This window comes from Triticum aestivum, chromosome 6B (assembly GCF_018294505.1).
Source record: "Triticum aestivum cultivar Chinese Spring chromosome 6B, IWGSC CS RefSeq v2.1, whole genome shotgun sequence".
Classification (NCBI taxonomy): Eukaryota; Viridiplantae; Streptophyta; class Magnoliopsida; order Poales; family Poaceae; genus Triticum; species Triticum aestivum.
The window spans coordinates 85077596-85098121 of NC_057810.1; the positions used below are offsets into that span (position 1 = coordinate 85077596).

Below are 20526 nucleotides of genomic sequence, written 5' to 3' on the forward strand. Positions count from 1 at the left end.
CACATTTGCAATCTTTATAATTGTATTAACTTTTGTGTCTGATGCAATCTTTTCATCTTAAGGCCATATATTTACTATGCAAAAATGTTATTCAATTTATTTATTATGACGTGCAAAGGGCAAAACATTTCTGCAGCAACGTGCGGAGTATCATCTAGTATCAATAAACACCCTGTAATAAAGGCTTACTACTGTGAAAGACGATAACAACTTAAATCAGATTAAACTCTGTGCACATATCATGGCACAGCCAAGCCCAAACGATGGTAAACTACAGAACCAAGAGAACATATTCGCATAGTCCTTCCACTTGGCGACAAAGTAACTAGTAAGCAGCTCTCTAGGTTTAGGATGTGATCCCTCTTCACATAATACAAAATAGTTCTCCAAGTCATATTTTTTATTTTGGTTAATCTTTCTCTTGTTTAAAAAAATCTGTAGAAGTACATAGAACAAGCTAGATCACTCATGGAGACGCGGGCGCGAGAATTTCTGCTTTAAACAACCAACAAAGCATGAAAGGATAGAGGCCATGAATTACTCTACTGGCCTTGGCTGTGGCCGGGCATGCTAGACACGGAAACCATCTATTTGCAGCTGGTACGTAGCGCTTTTGCCTCAACCATGCAACCATCTCCATGGGTCGCTCACCCACCACCTTCTCACTCTTTCTCTCCCCCGTCACATTCACAGCCTCCCTCATGCATCCTTCCTCTTTTTTCTGCCTGCAGCGAGCACAAAGCTAGCTAGAGTGGAAATCAAATCAAATCAGTGCCAACTGCCAAGATAAACAAAAGTGAAAGACATGGCGCAATTAGTTGTCCGCGCTCAAGATAATGCATGTGGAGAGGCATGGCTATCGTACAAATAGAGTTCTAGAATGAAAGGATAGAATGAGATCTTAATAAGCACTCCCTCCGTAAAGAGATATAAGAGTACGATTTAAACGCTCTTATATTTCATTACAAAAGAAGTAACTAAAATTCCTAGTACCTATATTAATACTAGTGCGCCGGATTAATTGATCCATAGTTTACCAGCGTAACACAAGATAGCTGGCTGCGGTACGTATATATATGCATGGATGAATTCACTGCATGCCTACCTGTAGCCTAGCTAGGAGTACCATGTCATTGCCTACACGTGTAGACTGTAGAGAGAGATGGATGCACACACACCTTAATTTTCTTTCTTTCTTGAGCTTACTCCGACCTTGAGTACGTAACGTGCTAGCTAGAGAGAAAAAACGTAAACCAAGGACGATTTATTTGCCTGTGTATGCATGCATGTACTATATTTGTACTATGTTTGTCTCCATCCAATCCAATCAATGCATTGCTTGTGTACTCCCTCCGTCCGGAAATACTTGTCGGAGGAATGGATGTATCTAAACGTATTTTAGTTCTAGATACATCCACTTTTATGCATTTCTCCGACAAGTATTTCAGGACGGAGGGAGTATTATTTTTGGAGGAGTATATTGGCTCCTCTAAAAAGTGTCGTTTCTAATTGGACTCCTAAACTTAACTCCTGGACAAATTTTGATCACAAATTCCGTGCAGATTTGACCTAAACAACTTCATCGAATTTGCTTTGAACCAGTTACCACTAGTGCAGAACCGGGCAATAGCACCGGTTCGTAAGGCCCTTTAGCGCCGGTTTCATAACCGGCACTAAAGTGTGGGCACTAAAGCCCCCCCCCCCCCTTTAGTACCGGTTCAGCACGAACCGGTGCTAAAGGGAAACCACGTGGCACGAGCCAGCTCCAGGGGCCTGGAGCCCTTTAGTACCGGTTGGTAAGACCAACCGGTACTATAAGGTTTGGTTTTTTTTAGTTTTATGATTTCTTTTTCATTTAATTTTGTGTTTTCATTTTAATTCTTTTTCGTTTGCTGGTATTTTACGATACTACACATTGTATTATGCATATATATATATATATATATATATATATATATATATATATATATATATATATATATATAGTAAAATGAGTTGGTACTCCTAGGAGTACATACTCCCACGTCCGATTCAACCTCCCGTGCGACCCACACCACGCCTCGCCTCCTGTTCGACCCACGGCGTGCCTCCTCATAAAACTAGATAATTATTGTTGGAACAGATTCCTTTTTTATAGGGATACCGAACGTCACCCTTGAAGCTAATCTCATCGATCTATTATTCTCGCTCATGCCTCGCTTAGACGGCGGCTGACCTAATTCTTGTAGCTTCGTCGCCGCCGACGGTGGCTCGCTGCATGCATCGGCATGGAACAAGACGACGCCCCCGGTTTTGCCCAGCAGGTCTCCGACGTCGTGCGCTCTCCACCGGCCACTCCCCCCCGTCAGAATCAGCCACAACTCACACGAGGTACGCTGCTTATCATCGATCTTAGCTTGTGTGTAACTAGATGCATGTCCATATTCTATCGGTCCAAGTCTGAACTTTCCACGAGCAAAGCAAATATCTCTCTTCCTTGTTTTGTTGTTCAGTATGTAGACTAGTTGTAGTTGAATCTGTACAATTTTGCTCGCAGGGTCTACACTCCCAGCCATACACGTCCAGGAAAGGCACCTTGTCACACAGCGCGTCTCGTGTCATTGATAAATACCGCCGCAAGAGAGCCACAAATAAGTCGACGAAAGGCAATGCAACTAGCACCAGAATAAATTCAAGATGCCAACCAAAGTGTGTCGTTACTTTGATTAACAGTTTTGATGACATGAAAAAGGATCTTGTCTGTCAAACAGGGCTTCACGGCATCCTTCAGCTGAAGTTAACTAAAGTTAACAGACAGTATGGCGCATGGCTTCTGAGCAAGATTGATGTTGATTCATGTGCCATCGTAGCTGATCTTCATAAAGTGACCCCCTTCTCTGCGAGGGACGTTAATTCAGTCTTGGGTGTACCATGCAGCGGGAGAACCATTGAGACCTGTAACCAAGATGAGGTAGAACGGAATAAGAGGATTCTTTGTGATATTTTTGAGGTTCCACACTTTTCACAGGTTACTGTTAAGTTTTTGGAGGCAATTCTTAATAAACAATATTCATATCCGATGAGCTTAAAGGACCAACGATCGTTCAAGGCGGCATTTGTCCTTTATGTCATGACAAAGTTCTTGGCTCCGCAATCACTAGCAAACTACATTTCCACAAGGTATATCAGCGCAGTAGCTGATATTGACAATATCTCGTCATACAACTGGGCACAGTTCATCGTCGACGACCTCATGAATTCTGCCAGCTTGATGCCCAAACGATTTCATAATTCTTCTCAAGTATCAATTAACGGGTGTATACTATTCCTCCAGGTGTGTGTTCACATTATAATCACATTTTCCTTCGTACGACCCTGCACTATTACACACCATGTACCTAATTGCAGATAGTATATACCTTCCACTAAGCACATACCTACTTTCTTACTAACTTTATCAAACCACTGTTTCCTACAGACAATCTACCTGGACCATATTGCGCCATCAAATAACGATGTCAACTGTGAAACCAGTCCTAGGATTGCGGCATTCGATGATGACCTCGTCACCCGCATTATCATGAATGACATGAAGTGCAAACACAACATTGGGTTCCCTTTCCCTCAGTTTGGGAAGCTGCAGGTCGGCTATGTTTTAATCAATTTAATTGCCAAATTATCATCAATTTTTGTACTAATTATTTTATTTTTTGTTAACTTACGAAACCACCAAGTATTTACTCCCGTGCACCAGAAGAGGGCTCTCAAGAAAATCATCATTCGACTCCGAGCGCAACCATTAACCAACCATGTGTGTCCAACATTTCAGAATACTTGCAGACGCGTTTCAAGTCAACTAAATTACGGTCGATATATGGAGAAGAGGTAACAATTTATTTTTGATGCTCTGACTAAAATAAAGTCACACCAAGCACTCATCGCACATTAATGTTCACATAATTTGTTTTTCAGGCTTCTTCTTCCATTAAGGATGCAATCTCCAGTGCTGAAGGACAATTTTCATCTATTTTGCAAGATACTTCAGATTTTGAAAACTTTTTTGATAATCCAGTAGCCATTGAAGCAACTCAAAAACTTAACAAAATTCTGGTTACTACTGTTTTCAATTCGATAAAAATTGCAGTAAGGGCCACCCTTCGTAATGTTCTTTCGGACAACCACAATAGGTCCGGCGGTCTGGGCAGTCACGGTGCACTTCATTCGAACCCCACATCAGGTACATCTCAACATATCCTCATCCATACATATCGTATATACCTCTGGCAACTACATTCATATGTTTCAATTCTACATAGCTAATCTGGTTACTCAACCTTAACTCACCCAGTAGTACTTCAACCACCATTCTAAATCTGTTATATTTCTCTGTTTTCAGGCCTTACCCCAACATCCTTCAGCAAGGATACTGCTTCACCATGCCAACATACAAGTATGCCTGACAGGGATCATCCACAACCGGCATCTCAAGGCAACATTGGTTCATGTAGCACAACAAGTAATAGGTACAACAATCTAGCATCCCGCACTCCACCAACAACTCATAATGCTTCTGGTAATTTTTCTTTCCCATTGTACTTTTTTCCACAACTTCATATGTTACAATTCCTAACTAATCCTTCTGTTCGCACCAGCCTCACCAAGCAAGCAGAAATCATCAATCTCCCCAGCATCCGCTGCTCGCCTGGCACAAGAGTGGACCGTCGCACTAAGTGCGGAGGATACCAATGGAGATGAACAACAACGTAGATACATAGTAGAAAACCCACCATCCCACCTTCTAAGAGATAAAAACACCCGAAAAATAAATCAAAACAAGAAACTTTTGTCCCCCTTTCAGACCAAGCAATGCTCAATAACACGTACTGATACGCGGGTAGCCCGCTCAACTTATTCGTACATTCAAGAAATATCAAATGAAGCCTTGTTGGAGTGAGTATTAGTACAAAAGTTTCAGTTTCTCAATGCACTTCTTTTCTGACATTTAACTAATATTATTCTTCTCTCATCACCAGTGAAGTATGGCTTCAAAGTTCTTGTCCATTCAACATCTCCATAAAGTTACGCACTCTCCAGCAATCAATTGCACGCGGTGGCTGGATGGATACTGACTGCTTAAATTTTGCGATCCGCAAAATGTTCTTGGATGACGTGGATCGGTTTGAGGGAACAAACTATTTGGGATGGAGACACTTCATAAACCTCGACTTTGCAGTAAGCCTTTCTCTACAACACGATCACTCATTCCATTATTTCATCCATGCTTAATTTGTAATGTGGCTGTAGAGCTATGCCTTGGCGGGGGGTGAATTCTGGGTTCCAGAGCACCAGCTAGGACACTTCATTGGAACACACATACATTATGACGTTTCGCAAAGCCATCAGGTATCAACATATACTGTACTGTGCGCCACTTTTATATGCTATGAGCTATCTAATTTCGTGGTCTCATTTTCCTTTCCAGATACTCATACCACTTCATCTAGTTAATCACTATGCGTTGTATGCATTCGACATGGAGAACAAGAAAATATCGATACTTGACTCGCTCAGTGCACTAGGCCCCTTCAACGAATCAAGAATATCTAGACATAACAAGACATGTCACACCATAGCATATCATCTCGCCGAGTGCATGAGGTTAGCTTTTCCTGGATGGGATGAGGACATACCTAGCTGGGGTATTGAGGTCGTAGAGAACATACCAGAACAACAAAACTCGTAAGTTCCCTTTGATTCAGTTGGTTTTTTGAGTCGCCATCGCCAATTAATATAACATTCACGAACTACCAGGGATGATTGCGGTTTTCTTGTATTGAACTTCATGCGCAACTGGAATGGCCTCCGTCTAATTAATTTCATAAGCAAGGTAACTATTTTCCTCAGTACTTACACAAACATGGCAACTATTACTGGCACAACAAGCTCAACCTCTTCATCATCAACTTATAATGCAGGATTCTAACGACCTAAGGTGCACTTTTCTACTGGACTTGCTGACGTTCAAGACAAATGAAGCTTCTCTTCCAGATTGGGTTAAACTCCAGCTCAGCCAGCTTAGGGATTAGACTAGTAGACAACATTATCCGCAAACATTTCCCTATAGATTTTCTTCATTCGTAGCTAGCCACACTGTACTTTGCTTAACTATGTCATTGTATTTGCATATTCTCCTTACTTTCAGAAATGAATATCAATCTCTATCATCTTACTTTATTCTCTGTGTTTTTCATTATATATACCATTTTATTCAACAGTAACATACTTCCCGATCCTTGATAACAAACGACATACTACAAGTTTCTAAAAACATTACATACTCCAGTCCAGACAGTATATACCATTTCACTTCATCATACCCATTTCTATCAATGGAAACATACTTCAAAATTTACGGCTCACTACTATGTACACGTACCACAAAACCATTTACGACCAAAGAAAAATTGCACGATTAGACTAGTAGACAACATTATCCGCAAACATTTCCCTATAGATTTTCTTCATTCGTAGCCAGCCACACTGTACTTTGCTTAACTATGTCATTGTATTTGCATATTCTCCTTACTTTCAGAAATGAATATCAATCAATATCATCTTACTTTATTCTCTGTGTTTTTCACTATATATACCATTTTATTCAACAGTAACATACTTCCCGATCCTTGATAACAAACGACATACTACAAGTTTCTAAAAAAAGTACATACTCCAGTCCAGACAGTATATACCATTTCACTTCATCATACCCATTTCTATCAATGGAAACATACTTCAAAATTTACGGCTCACTACTGTCTACACGTACCACAAAACCATTTACGACCAAAGAAAAATTGCACGAACATCCATTTGCACAAATTGTGCCGACTACATATAGAAATATTCATAACCAGTACCATTAATGTATGAAAAACTGTTCTCGCAAACTCCTGCAGTAACAGTGCAAACCAATGAAGGCTAGAATAAAGACATGTTCCAGAATCCGCAACACATGGTCCTTACAACCTATTTAGTCACAAATATAACAAAAAAAATAAAACCCACTAAACGCAACTATTCCTTGTAAACATACTTCCTCTTGTACGTGGATGGCTTCCCACATGTCGTCTTATTATGTCCCTGGTCACCACATTCTCCACAATACCTAATGATGTCAGACTCTTTCTTCCCAGAAGCATCTCCACCTTGCTTTGTGCTATCACTGTTGCCACCCACTTTCTTACCACTCTTCTTTGTACTAGCTACTTCCCCACCAGTTTTCCATCTTGTAGTTTTTGGCCTGCCTCTTGGACGATTCTTAACAGGTGGCAAAATATCTTCCATACTCACCCCTTCCTTGAATGGGCCTTCACTGACTTCATGGACATGGGGAGTACTATCTCCTTCTCCTGGCGTTCTATCACCATCAGCTGTTGTACGATCATGCGTCTGATTATGTACATCACCCTCAACTTCTGCCCCTTCCAGAATAGCCTGCTCTTCCTCCAGACAGACCTTTCTCAGTTTTTCCACCAATTGAGATAGGTCTTCCATGGTCACCTTGTAAGCCTTCATGTATTTGTTACCAAGACGATTTACCTCCTCTGATGTCGTATGGAGCACCAGATGCCTGTACGTCTGAGAAGCAGCGGCATCAACATCATCTTTGTAACCCTCCAGGAATGAAGGCACACGGTCTCTAGCATCCTTCGTCCATCGCTTCAAGACATACTGCTCTGGGATCTCAGCGCAACCATCATGTATCAGGACCTACAAAAACAACGACAAATCATTATATGATTACATACTCAGTGTGTCCTCAATTTACCTCACAATATCATTACAGTGACATTTATCGACGACACTATGGTAAGCATATGGTTATGGTGATAAGGTACTTACACTAAGCACATGACAACACAGTATACCCTTGTGCTCAAACATCTTACATACACATGAAAATGTCATGCTTTCAAGGTCTGCATACACTTCATAACGGTGCCGTCGCCAGATGTTCCGAGAAAAACCCCCAATACGTACTATTTTAAAGACACTCTCCTCATCAGTCGCGACGACCTTGAAGGACAAACTTTCCAATAGCTGCTCCACAAATAAGTTGAATACACCACGAGTATATACCTTTGAAGCATGTCTTTCCAATGGTGATCTAGTCTTCATAACAACTTTGTCCTGCAAGCTCAGTTGTATCACAATGTATTACTATGATAAATTGGTAAACTAAAAATGGAACTAACAAAATTTTTACTTACGTGTTTAGTATGAAATTCCTCATAATCTTCCATCTGTAATCTGTCTATGAAGAATCTCTCATACTTCTTTACGAAACCATTCATCGAAGAGGCCGGCATAACAAACCTTTTCAAGACATAATTAACTGACTCGCTCCTCTGTGTAGTTGTCATTCCAGCATAGAACAACTGCCCAAAATAAGGAAATGCCCACTTTTCCCTGATATCCCACATCTGCTTCAGATACACACAATCTTCCAGCTTATACTCGGAAATTAATTCCTTCCATGCCCCCTCAAACTCATCTACTGTCAACATCTGAGTTAACACCCTATGAAAGTCTTCTTTGAATGTTTCTCTAGTGCTGTAGATATTTCCACAATTTTCCCTCACCTTCTTAAGTATATGCCACTTGCAAACACGATGAGACGCTTTTGGAAAAACTTTTTTAATAGAGGCGGCCATCTGTTGGCAATTATCTGTCACAAAAGCCAAGGTACTCAGTACAACAAAGTAACATATATAGACTCTACAATAACATAACAAACTTACCGGTAAGTATGCACTGCGGCTCCTTTCCATTCATGCACTTCCTGAACGTAGAGAACAACCAATTGAAAGACTCAACTGTCTCATCTCTAAGTAATGCACACCCAAACAATATGCTCTGAAAATGATTATTCACTCCTACGAACGGAGCAAATGGCATGTTGTAACTATTAGTCTTATATGTAGTATCAAACGTCACAACATCGCCAAAGGCTTGAAAATTCCTCCTTGATACAGCATGAGACCAGAATATATTCTTCACACGGCATGCCTTGTCAACCTGCACACTATAGAAAAAATTGCTGGAATTGCTCTGCAACTCTTTGAAAAGATCAAGGGTCAGCTCTACATCTTCACTGCACTCATCCCTCTTGATAGCATAAGCTAGCCTGTCCATCATCCTACGCGAGAACGGGACCATTGAAGCTCCTCCACAAAACCCTGACAATAAACCGTACATGTTGGTCGACCTCATACCGCTATCCACCATGTCTGCAATGACATGTCTAGTCCCCTCATCAATTTGATTATGTGACTTGTAATTCTTAGTCACACCAATTGCCTCCTTAAGCTCATGGTTATGGTCCTCTACAAACTTAGTCACTGTCCACGACCCCTCACCAATTGGTCTATTAATCCTCAACATAGTGCCACACCCAACACGCACTGAAGGTTTTTTTGTCTTAGGATTTTTTCCCTACAAAATAAAAATTAAAAAATGGATAGTTATACCACATTGTCAAACCAATATGGTCAGTCCCAAAGTATTATTATGTTACTACTTACCTGATGCGAACAACAAAATTCCCGCATAGTCAATTTCTTCGATGCACTAAAACGCAGCTTCGACAGTCGAATTCCAAAACCCATCCGCACAGCATAGATGTTGTATAGATTGAAAGCATCTCTTTCGGTCATGAAACTTTGTCCCACCTTAGGAACAAGCATCGCTGGATCCGCGTATTCAGGTGGGAGATCAAGTAATCCTTCTTCATCTTCTACCACAACCCTGACGTGGTATAAAAAAATACAAAAAATTTAATAATCAACCAACTATATACTACAGACAATTAAATCTGTCAAGGAGTATGTACTACAAAAAGAAGGTATGTACTCATCACACAGAAAAGAAGTACATACTAATCATGGAACGAAGTGCCCAAAAAATGAGGTATATAATAATCATAAATAACAGGAGTATGTACTAATAAAAACAAATGAGTATATTCCTAAATAAAAATGAAGTATATACTCCTAAATAAAAATGAAGTATATACTCCTAAATAAAAATTATTAGTCGCACTGAAAAAAGTGAACGGAGTATGCAGACAGAAATAACGTATGAACTGCTACTTACAATCACCACTCATACCTCTCGAGTGGGACGTCCGTATGATCCATTGCCGCTGGAAGTCCTTCAGTGGAATCAAATGATAATAAGAGATCCCTACACCCAGTATAATAAATTAGTATTTATCATACCCGCCGCCGGCCGTATTCGTTGTACTCGGAAGACGTCGGATGGCCGGCCGGGCGAACAAAGGAACAACGAAACATAGAAGACCAGCTCATATACCTGTTGCCATCGATCAACGAGTCCTCCATTGACATACCTTCCATTTCACCAGGGGTCGCATCCGTCATACCTTCCATGCCGCCGGTCGCGGGAACGATCTCCATTGACGAACCTTCCGTTCCGCCGGTCCCGGGAACGATCTCCATTGATATACCTTCCATTTCGCCAGGGGTCGCATCCATCATACCTCCGGCGGCTCTTCTCCTATCCTCTCTCATACGACAGCCAGACCAGATACCTTATCTCCACCGCAACAACTTTCCTAGGCACGGGTAGATAGAGATTCAACGCCCATGCATGTAGGGGCATGCAGTCGACTCATAACCACTACCTATTTTCTTTTTTCTTTTTCCTATTACAATGATACCTGCTCCGCGCGTGGTCTCTCACTCCAAACCCATCTAGTGGAGGTGGGAGTACATATACCCGGGAGTATAAAAGAGGAGTCCTATATATATATATATATATATATATATATATATATATATATATATATATATATATATATATATATATATATATAGAATTTCTAATAGAACCAATCATGCATATATATATCATCAATGTCTCACAAACCATCATATTAATTAATTCACACATACACACATGTATAGTTATATACAATTTCTCCTACATATGCATGTTGCCTTCGGAGCCAGTGGCATTAGCCTAATTGGTGCCTTCGGAGCACGATGACAATTGGAAGTGGTTTTCATGGGGGCGGTAGCGGGTAATAGTATTCTCCCTTCGGATTTATGACCTGGTCGAGCAAAAATCCCGCTATTTCCTCTTGAAGTGCTTCTACGCGCTCCGTTTCTAGGAGCTTCGCCCGCACCTTTCTGAACTGTTAAGAAGGAGATCAATATGCATGTGTATTAGTTGTGTGACTAGATATCGATAATGGTGTAAAAATTGTGAATAGTGTTTTGACAAGCGTACCCATTCCTGTCTTTGAGATCTGCTCCTTTCGGACACCATCATGCGAATGTTCTTGCAAACGCAGAATGCACACAGATCAGTCCCCTGCGCCTGCTTCAGGGCCTTTACGAGAATGAAATTTGATCAGATAATAATTAATCAAGCATGATAATTAAAGAGATGGCAGCTAGCTAGCTAGCTAGTACTACTTAATTACTTACCTTGGGTCTTCCGCATTTAAGCTTTTCTTTCCATTCGCCTTCCGTGACGCTGATGAACCTTGCCCAAGCCCTGCCCGCCGACAAGGAAAATGAATAAAGGGGTTATTAAATAGTTCATATCATGAAATGATGAACTAAATAGGCCGAGATATATAGTTAATAATGATTGAAATACCCGTTGACTATCCCAAACAAGATGTTATAGTCAGTTTTTTCTTTGAGTAGTGAGTCCAGTATTTCAACTGTTCCGGCGTCAACTTTAATGATACACAAGACCCAGTTAAATCTGCATGCACACACATTTGCATGTCTTAATTAAGCGGGCATATGTAAGCAAAAACATGTAGCTAGCTAGTAGGCAAAAACAGAAAATTTGTAGTACAAGACAGTGTGACTCACTGGAAGTTGTAAGGAAGTAGTATATCTTCATTGTATTTGAGGTGCTTCAAGAACTCTAGCATGCTGTCCTCTACGGCCTTTTCATGACGTGCATCTATTTTCCATGTGTATTCATTAACGGTGTTTGGGTCAATGAACCCAATGCCATAGCGTCCACCTTTTCTCATTTCATACATCTTCATCCTGCATATAATACCACAGAAAAAGAATATAGTGAGGATAATTATAGGTAATGATTGATCAAAAGGATCACTACAGCTAGCTTGAGACTTAAATTACAGAAAGAAATCACTTACAGACAATAGCAACTGACGATAGATTTGTCGAGTGCGTCTTGATTGTATAACTGAAACAGTTCAGAATACTCAACGGACACAGCTTTCTCATGGTAGTAATGCCCCTCCTTGACATTCACCATGAGGGACAATCGATCGGAAATCTTGGTAATGTTCATGTACCATTGATGCAATTCATACATTCTCGTTGGGAGGTTCTTGACCTTGTCTGGCTCGACCAAAGGTTGGCCCCGGACATATTTCCGTTTTATTTCATCCTCTCTAAGCACAGGCATGAGCTCGATCTCGAGGAGTTGTCCAACAGTGATTTTGAGAACTTCAGCCTGCATTATATGGTCCTCCGTTATTACCACATTGCCCACCTCAGGAACGTAAACTGTTTGCCCACAATAATATTGGGCGCGCGTACTGTCATGTGTTGTTGGCACAACAAGCGAGGGGATCGATTGCGCCGCCTGTTCTCCCAGCTGGGGAATGGTTTTCCCGCATTTTTTGACAGTTGCTTCTTGTTTGCTCGATCCCGAGCTCGCCTCCTTACGTAGACGTGCTCGATTTAACTTCCTGATGTGGCGCTCATAGTCTGTGTCAACAGGCTTGGGAGCTGGTGGTTGAGCCATACGAATGAAGTGGTCAATCGTTTCCTCAGGCACTTTCTCCCTTGGCGGCGTTGGCGGTTTTGGTGCAAAATGGGCTTCCACCTCGGACTTCGATATGGCTACGATTTCCTCCTCGGACCTGTCATAAGCCCTCTGCGGAAGAGGCGTGAGGCTTGGACCATATTTATATCGCTTGCCTCCGCCTGTACTTCCTGTACTACCTCGACTCGTACCGCTACGCACCATAGCTGCGGGGTGTCTCTTCTGCGATTGCTGAGGCGGCGGAGACGGCTGATGGGGCTGAGTTGGACGAGGAGGAGTGGCCGCCTGAAGCTGTGCCGGACTTGGAGGAGGAGTGGCCTGAGGTTGTGCCGGACTTGGAGGAGGAGTGGCCTGAGGTTGTGCCGGACTTGGAGGAGGAGTGTACGTCTGAAGCTATGGCGGACTTGGAGGAGGAGGAGTGGCCTGACACTTTGCCGGACTTGGAGGAGGAGTGGCCTGACACTTTGCCGGACTTGGTGGACTTGCAGGAGCGGGAGACTGCTGACTCGGTGGCGGACTTCGACGAGGAGTCGGCTGACGCGGTGTCGGTGGCCTTCGAAAGATGATGCAATCCTTTTTCCATAGGATGATACGATGGTTGGCGTTTCCGAGAAAGCGCTCATCGTCACCTCCAGGAATGTCAAGCTCTAGCTCCGAATATGGGTCCACCACCTCATCAACCAAGACACGAGCATAGCCCGTTGGAATCGGGTTGCAATGGAAGGTTGCCTCGGGGGGATTTGTAAAAGCAACGACGTCCGCCACCTTCATGGATATGTTCTTCATTTTGACGTGTAGCTCGCAGCTAGTGTTCTCCGTGATGTCATCCACGGGGTATCTACCCAGCATTGCATCGTTCGGGGCGGAACCCACGCTGCTTCTCGGCATGGATGGGGCGGTGCTATCCAATGCTGGATCATTCGCTAGCTGCTGCAGCTGCTGAGACCCCCTTTGCTGGGTAGGTGAGTCGATCTGCTCCTGCTGCCGCTGGAATTTGACTACCAATTTCGCTTGACTTGCTACTAGGCCTTGAAGGTGTTCATAGTCCCGCTTCCTCTGCTCCTCCTCCATCTTCCTCTTCTTCTCCTCCACAATCTTTTTTCTCGCACGGGTTCTGTAGTCGGTGTTCCAGTCTGAAAACCCCTCATACCACGGAATAGCGCCCTTGCCTCATGTTCTTCCCGGGTGTTCAGGATTTCCCAGGGCACGCGTAAGCTCGTCGTTCTCTCTGTTGGGCTCGAACACCCCCGATCGTGCCTCTTCTATTGCAACAATCGCATCGTAGGCTCCCTTCAGACTTGCCCTCGTCGAAACATTGCCTGTCTTCGGGTCCAACTCCCCCCATGCGCATAGAACCAAGTCCTGACCCTGGGGGCCAGCTCTTAGTAACCGGAGTGGCACCTGCATCCTCCATCTCTTTCTCAGACTTATCCCACTTAGGCATTGCCACCGCATAGCCACCCGGCCCCAGCTTATGGAACTTATCCTTTTTTTTCGGCATTCTTCTTGTTTATTCTCGACCGTTCCTTAGCTATTTTCGAATCCTTGAATTTCACGAAATCGTCCCAGTGAGTACGTTGGTTCTCTAGTGTTCCCTCGAATACTGGAGTCTTCCTTCCTCCCTTGACGTACTTGTCCCATTCACGATTCTTGTGGTTCTTGAATGCAACCGCCATCTTCCTAAGAGCAGCGTCCTTGACTTTCTGCACATCTGCTTCTGTGAAATGATCTGGTAGGGTGAAATGTTCCATGAGAGTATCCCAAAGCAGATCTTTTTGATTCTTGTCGACAAAAGTAACATCTGGACGTGGAGCAGCGTCTTCTTTGCCTTTTTGTCTTTTATCTTTTGCTGGCTCTCTCCATTCTTGAAGGGAGATCGGGAGTTGGTCTTTCACAAGAACTCCGCACTGACGAACGAACTTGTCCGCAATCTTCTTAGGCGCTAATGGTTTGCCATTAGGTCTGACTGCCTCGATATTGTACTTTATGCCCTCCTTCAACTTTTTGTTCGGGCCTCGTTTCGTCCTTTTGCCTGAAGATTTGCTCGATCCGGATGGCTGAAAGAACAAAGATCGATTCGTTAATATATCTTTAAGTCATTTAAAACATGTGATGGTCACTAGATACCTGCTTATATAAATATATATACCTCGTCGGTCTTTGTTGTTTCAGGATCAACATGTTCTTCGTCATCGTCATAATCGTAGTTCATGACTTCATCAATTCGGTCGTCGCGATCGAATATCATATCACCCTCTCCGGTGTTGTTTAGAAATTCGGAGCCGTCATAATCTTCTTCATTCTGATCATCATCTGGCCCACGTATCATATCGAATATGGTCTGTTCTCCCTCTCTGTCGGCATTGTCTGTCATAGCTTTTATTTAACTAATTCAAAAGAAATATAAAACAATTTAGTATTCAAATTACATCGTCTCGAATAATAGATATAATCTCGAATACTTCGTCTAGAATAATAGATATAATCTCGAATACATCGTCTCGAATAATATATAATATTGAATAGTACATCACTGGCTAGCTAATTAAAGATCGAATACTACAGAAGAATCTAGGACACTCGCGGTTCCTGCGGCGCGGGCGGTGGACACCCAAAGAGAAGGAACCCTCACATGATCATAGCTGAAGTGAGATCCCCAAAGATACTGCCAGGTATTAGAGAACCTGCCGCCCTCTAACGCAATCATGTAGCGATGGACGTGCTCGTCCTCCTCCCTGACACGGCGACGTACCACCTCCGGCGGGGCCGGGTCCCTCCGCACCGAAACTGGCCCACGCGAACGCCACCAAACAAGATCAGGGTCGACGACGGGACCCGGGGCCGGGTTCCTCATCAAGCGGCGCGCCCCTCCAGGCAGCACCTCCCAGTGCCAGCCCGGCGGAGCCCAGTCCCGGACATGGGTCGGCTGGACATCGTCGCGGACGGGTCGATGGCGAGGATGCGGGCCGGGCATCGTCGAGAACAAATACTAGCTATATGCCCGCAAAAAGTAATATTTTTTTAATGATTGGATTTTGATAACTAAAATTTCTAACATTTCTACTATTTCAAAAATCTATATACTATTTCATACTAATTAAGCATCTAACACTAAAAACAGAAAACACAACTTCTATACATCCATTAAAAAACTGAAAAACGACATTATATAAAAAATTTCCATACTAATTAAACACTAATTATATACTAATAATAATAATCTAAATTATATACTAATTAAACATAAAAAATTTACATACTAATTAAACACTAATTTCCATATAAATTTTTTTGATAACTAAAACAATAATAATCTAAATAATCTAAACTAATTAAACATACAAAATACGTATATACTAATATATACATGCATTAATTCATACATATGTGTGTGTGTGTGTGTTCCATATAAAAAAATTTGATAACTAAAACAACAATAATCTAAATAATCTAAATTATATACTAATTCATGCTTGTGTGTGTGTGTGTGTGTTTTGATAACTAAAACAATAATAATCTAAATAATCTAAATTATATACTAATTCATGCGCTTGTGTGTGTGTGTGCTCGGGGCCGGGAGGGGCGGCGCCCATGGTGGCCGCCGGGGGCGAGGGAGAGAGGTTAGAGGGGGAGAGCTCACAGCGGGGCGACAGCGACGGCGAGGCGACGGCGGCGACGGGGACGGGGGCGGCCACGGGGACGGGGGGCGGCGACAGAGACGAGGGCGGCGACGGGGACGGGGGCGGCGATGGGGACGGGGGCGGGCCCGGGGCGGCGACGGAGACGACGGCGGCGACGGGGACGGGGGAGGCGACGGAGACGAGGGCGGCGACGGGGACGGGGGCGGCGACGGCGACGGAGACGACGGAAACAGAGGAAGGAACAGAGGGAGAATGAAATTTTCGCAAGTGTTGTTTATATAGGAGGGGCCTTTAGTACCGGTTTGTGCCACCAACCGGTACTAAAGGCCTGTTTTGGCCAGGCCAAGCGGCGGGAAGCGACCCCCTTTAGTACCGGGTGGTGGCACAAACCGGTACTTAAAGGCCCCCCCTTTAGTACCGGTTTGTGCCACGACCCGGTACTAAAGGGGTCGCGCTGCCACCCCAAAGTTTAGTCCCACCTCGCCGGGCGAAGGGCAGCCGCACAGGTTTATAAACCCAGCCACGGCTACCACTTCGAACTCCTCTATATACCTAGCAGGCTTGTGGGCCTAAACTCTGCGCACTGCCCTATGAGTCTGCTGGGCCTTTAAGGCCTATAATTACACACCTGTGGCCTATCAGGCCCACAGGGCAGCGCCCCAATTTTTTTATAGTTTTTTTCTTTTCTGCTTTATTTTCTTCTATCTATTTTTGCATAGTTTTTTGTATAGTTTTTTCTTTTCTGTTATATTTATTTTCTTCTATTTATTTTTGAGTAGTTTTTCATCTAGTTTGCCAAAATTCAACATTTTCAGAGTTCATTTTGTAGTGATTTTCAATTTCACGGTCATTTTGTAAACGATTGAAAAATAGCAAATATAATTTTTTTTCTTTTCTGTTTTATTTTTTCTTCTATTTATTTCTGAGTAGTTTTTTCTTTTCTGCTATATTTATTTTCTTCTATTTATTTTTGAGTAGTTTTTTTATATAGTTTTTTTCTTTTCAGCTATAGTTTTTCTTTCTTTCCTGCTATTTTTTCTGTTAGTGCCTGTAGTTTTCAAATTTGAATAGTTTAAATTTTGAATTATTTGAAATTAGTGTGAATTTATTTGCACATAAAATTTCTTCGCGTTTCAAATGCCAAAACACATAACTACCCTAACTATTACAGAGATTCCCCTCTCGGTGCGAAACACAGAAGAAAGTGATGATAGCTAGTGAAGCCGATCACATCCCAGATCTTTGGGTGTGAAACTTTTTCTTCGCGTGTGTCCCTTTGCGCCATAACCATGGAAAATCTTCATCATTTAACGGGATGCTCGGGTCAATATTCACTGTGAATGGAGCAATTTCATCAAACTTTTCATAATCTTTTGACTTGTCTGTCTTGTCATCCACTCCCACGATGTTTCTCTTCCCAGAAAGAACTATATGCCGCTTTGGCTCATCGTACTTTTATTTTTCTTGGCTTGGTAGACATGTCCTTCACATAGAAAACCTGTGCCACATCATTGGCTAGGACGAATGGTTCGTCTGCATACACAAGATTGTTGAGATCCACTGTTGTCATTCCGTACTGCGGGTCTTCCGTTACCCCGCCTCGTGTCATATTGACCCATTTGCACCGAAACAAAGGGACCTTTAAACCACGTCGATAGTCAAGTTCCCATATGTCCTGTATATAACCATAATATGTTTCCTTTCCCGTCTTGGTTTCTGCATCAAAGTGGACACCACTGTTTTGGTTGGTGCTCTTCTTATCTTGGGCGATCGTGTAAAATGTATTACCATTTATCTTGTACCCTTTGAAAGTCATTATATTCGAAGATGGTAACTGGGACAGCAAGTACAGGTCATCTTCAATAGAGGTGTCATGCATGGTACGTGTCTGCAACCAGCTGGCGAAACTCCTGGTTTGTTCACGTGTAATCCAGTCATCAGACCGCTCCGGGTGTTTGGAGCGTAGCAAATTCTTGTGTTCATCCATATACGGAGCCACCAAGGCGGAATTCTGTAGAACTGTGTAGTGTGCTTCAGTGAGAGAATGTCCGTCCATACATATTATTTGTTCCCCTCCTAGCTTGCCTTTTCCATCCAGTCTGCCCTTATGCCACGATTCAGGAACACCAATCGGCTTAAGGTCAGGAATAAAGTCAATACAAAACTCAATGACCTCCTCATTTTGACGGCCCTTGGAGATGCTTCCTTCTGGCCTAGCACGGTTATGAACATATTTCTTTAAGACTCCCATGAACCTCTCAAAGGGGAACATATTGTGTAGAAATACAGGACCCAAAACGTTAATCTCTTCGTATAGGTGAACTAGGACGTGCGTCATGATGTTGAAGAAGGATGGTGGGAACACCAACTCGAAACTGACAAGACATTGCACCAAATCACTCTGTAACCTTGGTATGATTTCTGGATCGATTACCTTCTGAGAGATTGCATTGAGAAATGCACATAGCTTCACAATGGCTAATCGAACGTTTTCCGGTAGAAGCCCCCTCAATGCAACCGGAAGCAGTTGCGTCATAATCACGTGACAGTCATGAGACTTTAGGTTCTGGAACTTTTTCTCTGCCATGTTTATTATTCCCTTTATATTCGACGAGAAGCCAGACGGTACCTTAATACTGAGTAGGCATTCAAAAAAGATTTCCTTCTCTTCTTTGGTAAGAGCGTAGCTTGCATGACCCTGATGTATGCCGTCTTCTCCGTGCATACGTTGCTGGTCCTCCCGTGCCTCAGGTGTATCTTTTGTCTTTCCATACACGCCCAAGAAGCCAAGCAGGGTCACGCAAAGATTCTTCGTCACGTGCATCACGTCGATTGCGGAGCGGACCTCTAGGTCTTTCCAATATGGCAGGTCCCAAAATATAGATTTCTTCTTCCACATGGGTGCGCGTCCGTCAGCGTCCTTTGGAATAGGTTGTCCGCCAGGACCCTTTCCAAATATCACCTTCAAATCCTTAACCATATCATGTACATCAGCACCAGTACGGTGGCGAGGCTTCGTCCAGTGATCCGCCTCACCTTTGAAATGCTTGCCTTTCTTTCTTACGGGATGCCTGCTCGGAAGAAATTGACAATGTCCCAGGTACACATTCTTCTTACAACTATTCAAATATATACTGTCGGTATCATCCAAACAGTGCGTGCATCCGTGGTATCCCTTGTTTGTCTGTCCTGAAAGGTTACTGAGAGCAGGCCAATCATTGATGGTCACGAACAGCAATGCCTTTAGGTCAAATTCTTCCTGTTTGTGATCATCCCATGCACGTACACCTGTTCCATTCCACAGTTGTAAGAGTTCTTCAACTAATGGCCTTAGGTACACATCAATGTTGTTGCCGGGTTGTTTAGGGCCTTGGATGAGCACTGGCATCATAATGAACTTCCGCTTCATGCACAACCAAGGAGGAAGGTTATACAAACATAGAGTCACATGCCAGGTGCTATGGTTGCTGCTCTGCTCCCCAAAAGGATTAATGCCATCTGTGCTTAGACCAAACCATATGCTCCTTGCGTCATCTGCAAACTCCTTCCCGTACTTTCTTTCGATTTTTCTCCACTGCGACCCGTCAGCGGGTACTCTCAACTTTCCGTCTTTCTTACGGTCTTCTCTATGCCATCGCATCGCCTTGGCATGCTCTTTGTTTTGGAACAAACGTTTCAACCGTGGTATTATAGGAGAATACCACATCACCTTGGCAGGAATCTTCTTCATGGGGCACTCGCCCTCGACATCACCATGCTCATCGCGGCTGATCTTATAGCGCAATGCACCACATACCGGGCAAGCGTTCAAATCCTCGTACTCACCGCGGTAGAGGATGCAATCATTAGGGCATGCATGTATCTTCTGCACCTCTAACCCTAGAGGGCAGACAACCTTCTTTGCTTCGTACGTACTCTCGGGCAATTCGTTGTCCTTTGGAAGCATATCCTTTATCATTACCAGCAACTTTCCAAATCCCTTGTCAGATACACCATTCTCTGCCTTCCATTGCAGCAATTCCAGTGTGGTGCCCAGCTTTTTCTTGTCACCTACGCAATT

General features: G+C 43.1%; 2 protein-coding genes across 2 annotated transcripts; one reads left to right on the forward strand and one right to left on the reverse strand.

The window, feature by feature from the left end:
• Positions 1–2189: 2189 nt before the first annotated feature.
• LOC123133581 (putative ubiquitin-like-specific protease 1B) lies at positions 2190–6213 on the forward strand. The gene is made up of 11 exons (XM_044553046.1): positions 2190–2370; positions 2537–3313; positions 3458–3864; positions 3952–4216; positions 4376–4552; positions 4632–4929; positions 5013–5211; positions 5284–5382; positions 5462–5718; positions 5791–5866; positions 5955–6213. Exons 5-11 carry the CDS (start codon positions 4432–4434, stop codon positions 6063–6065), a joined length of 1161 nt encoding a protein of 386 aa, XP_044408981.1. The 5' UTR covers positions 2190–2370; positions 2537–3313; positions 3458–3864; positions 3952–4216; positions 4376–4431; the 3' UTR covers positions 6066–6213.
• A 646-nt stretch (positions 6214–6859) lies between these two features.
• LOC123133582 (protein FAR1-RELATED SEQUENCE 5) lies at positions 6860–10610 on the reverse strand. The gene is made up of 7 exons (XM_044553047.1): positions 10354–10610; positions 10150–10224; positions 9564–9786; positions 8781–9474; positions 8250–8707; positions 7882–8169; positions 6860–7749 (listed from the first exon to the last, which is right to left on the reverse strand). The coding sequence occupies exons 1-7, from the start codon at positions 10569–10571 to the stop codon at positions 7054–7056; spliced, it is 2652 nt and encodes an 883-aa protein (XP_044408982.1). The 5' UTR covers positions 10572–10610; the 3' UTR covers positions 6860–7053.
• Positions 10611–20526: the final 9916 nt, after the last annotated feature.

What these genes read in the sequence shown, in the direction of transcription:
- LOC123133581 (XM_044553046.1), top strand. Translation starts at nt 4,432, where the DNA reads ATGCCTGACAGGGATCATCCACAACCGGCATCTCAAGGCAACATTGGT. An exon ending in ATACCAGAACAACAAAACTC is followed by an intron (nt 5,719 to 5,790) that starts GTAAGTTCCCTT and finishes ACGAACTACCAG; the next exon opens with GGATGATTGCGGTTTTCTTG. An exon ending in TAATTAATTTCATAAGCAAG is followed by an intron (nt 5,867 to 5,954) that starts GTAACTATTTTC and finishes CTTATAATGCAG; the next exon opens with GATTCTAACGACCTAAGGTG.
- LOC123133582 (XM_044553047.1), bottom strand. Translation starts at nt 10,571, where the DNA reads ATGAGAGAGGATAGGAGAAGAGCCGCCGGAGGTATGATGGATGCGACC. An exon ending in AATTTTGTTGTTCGCATCAG is followed by an intron (nt 9,475 to 9,563) that starts GTAAGTAGTAAC and finishes TTTATTTTGTAG; the next exon opens with GGAAAAAATCCTAAGACAAA. An exon ending in TGTGTTGTCATGTGCTTAGT is followed by an intron (nt 7,750 to 7,881) that starts GTAAGTACCTTA and finishes TTGTTTTTGTAG; the next exon opens with GTCCTGATACATGATGGTTG.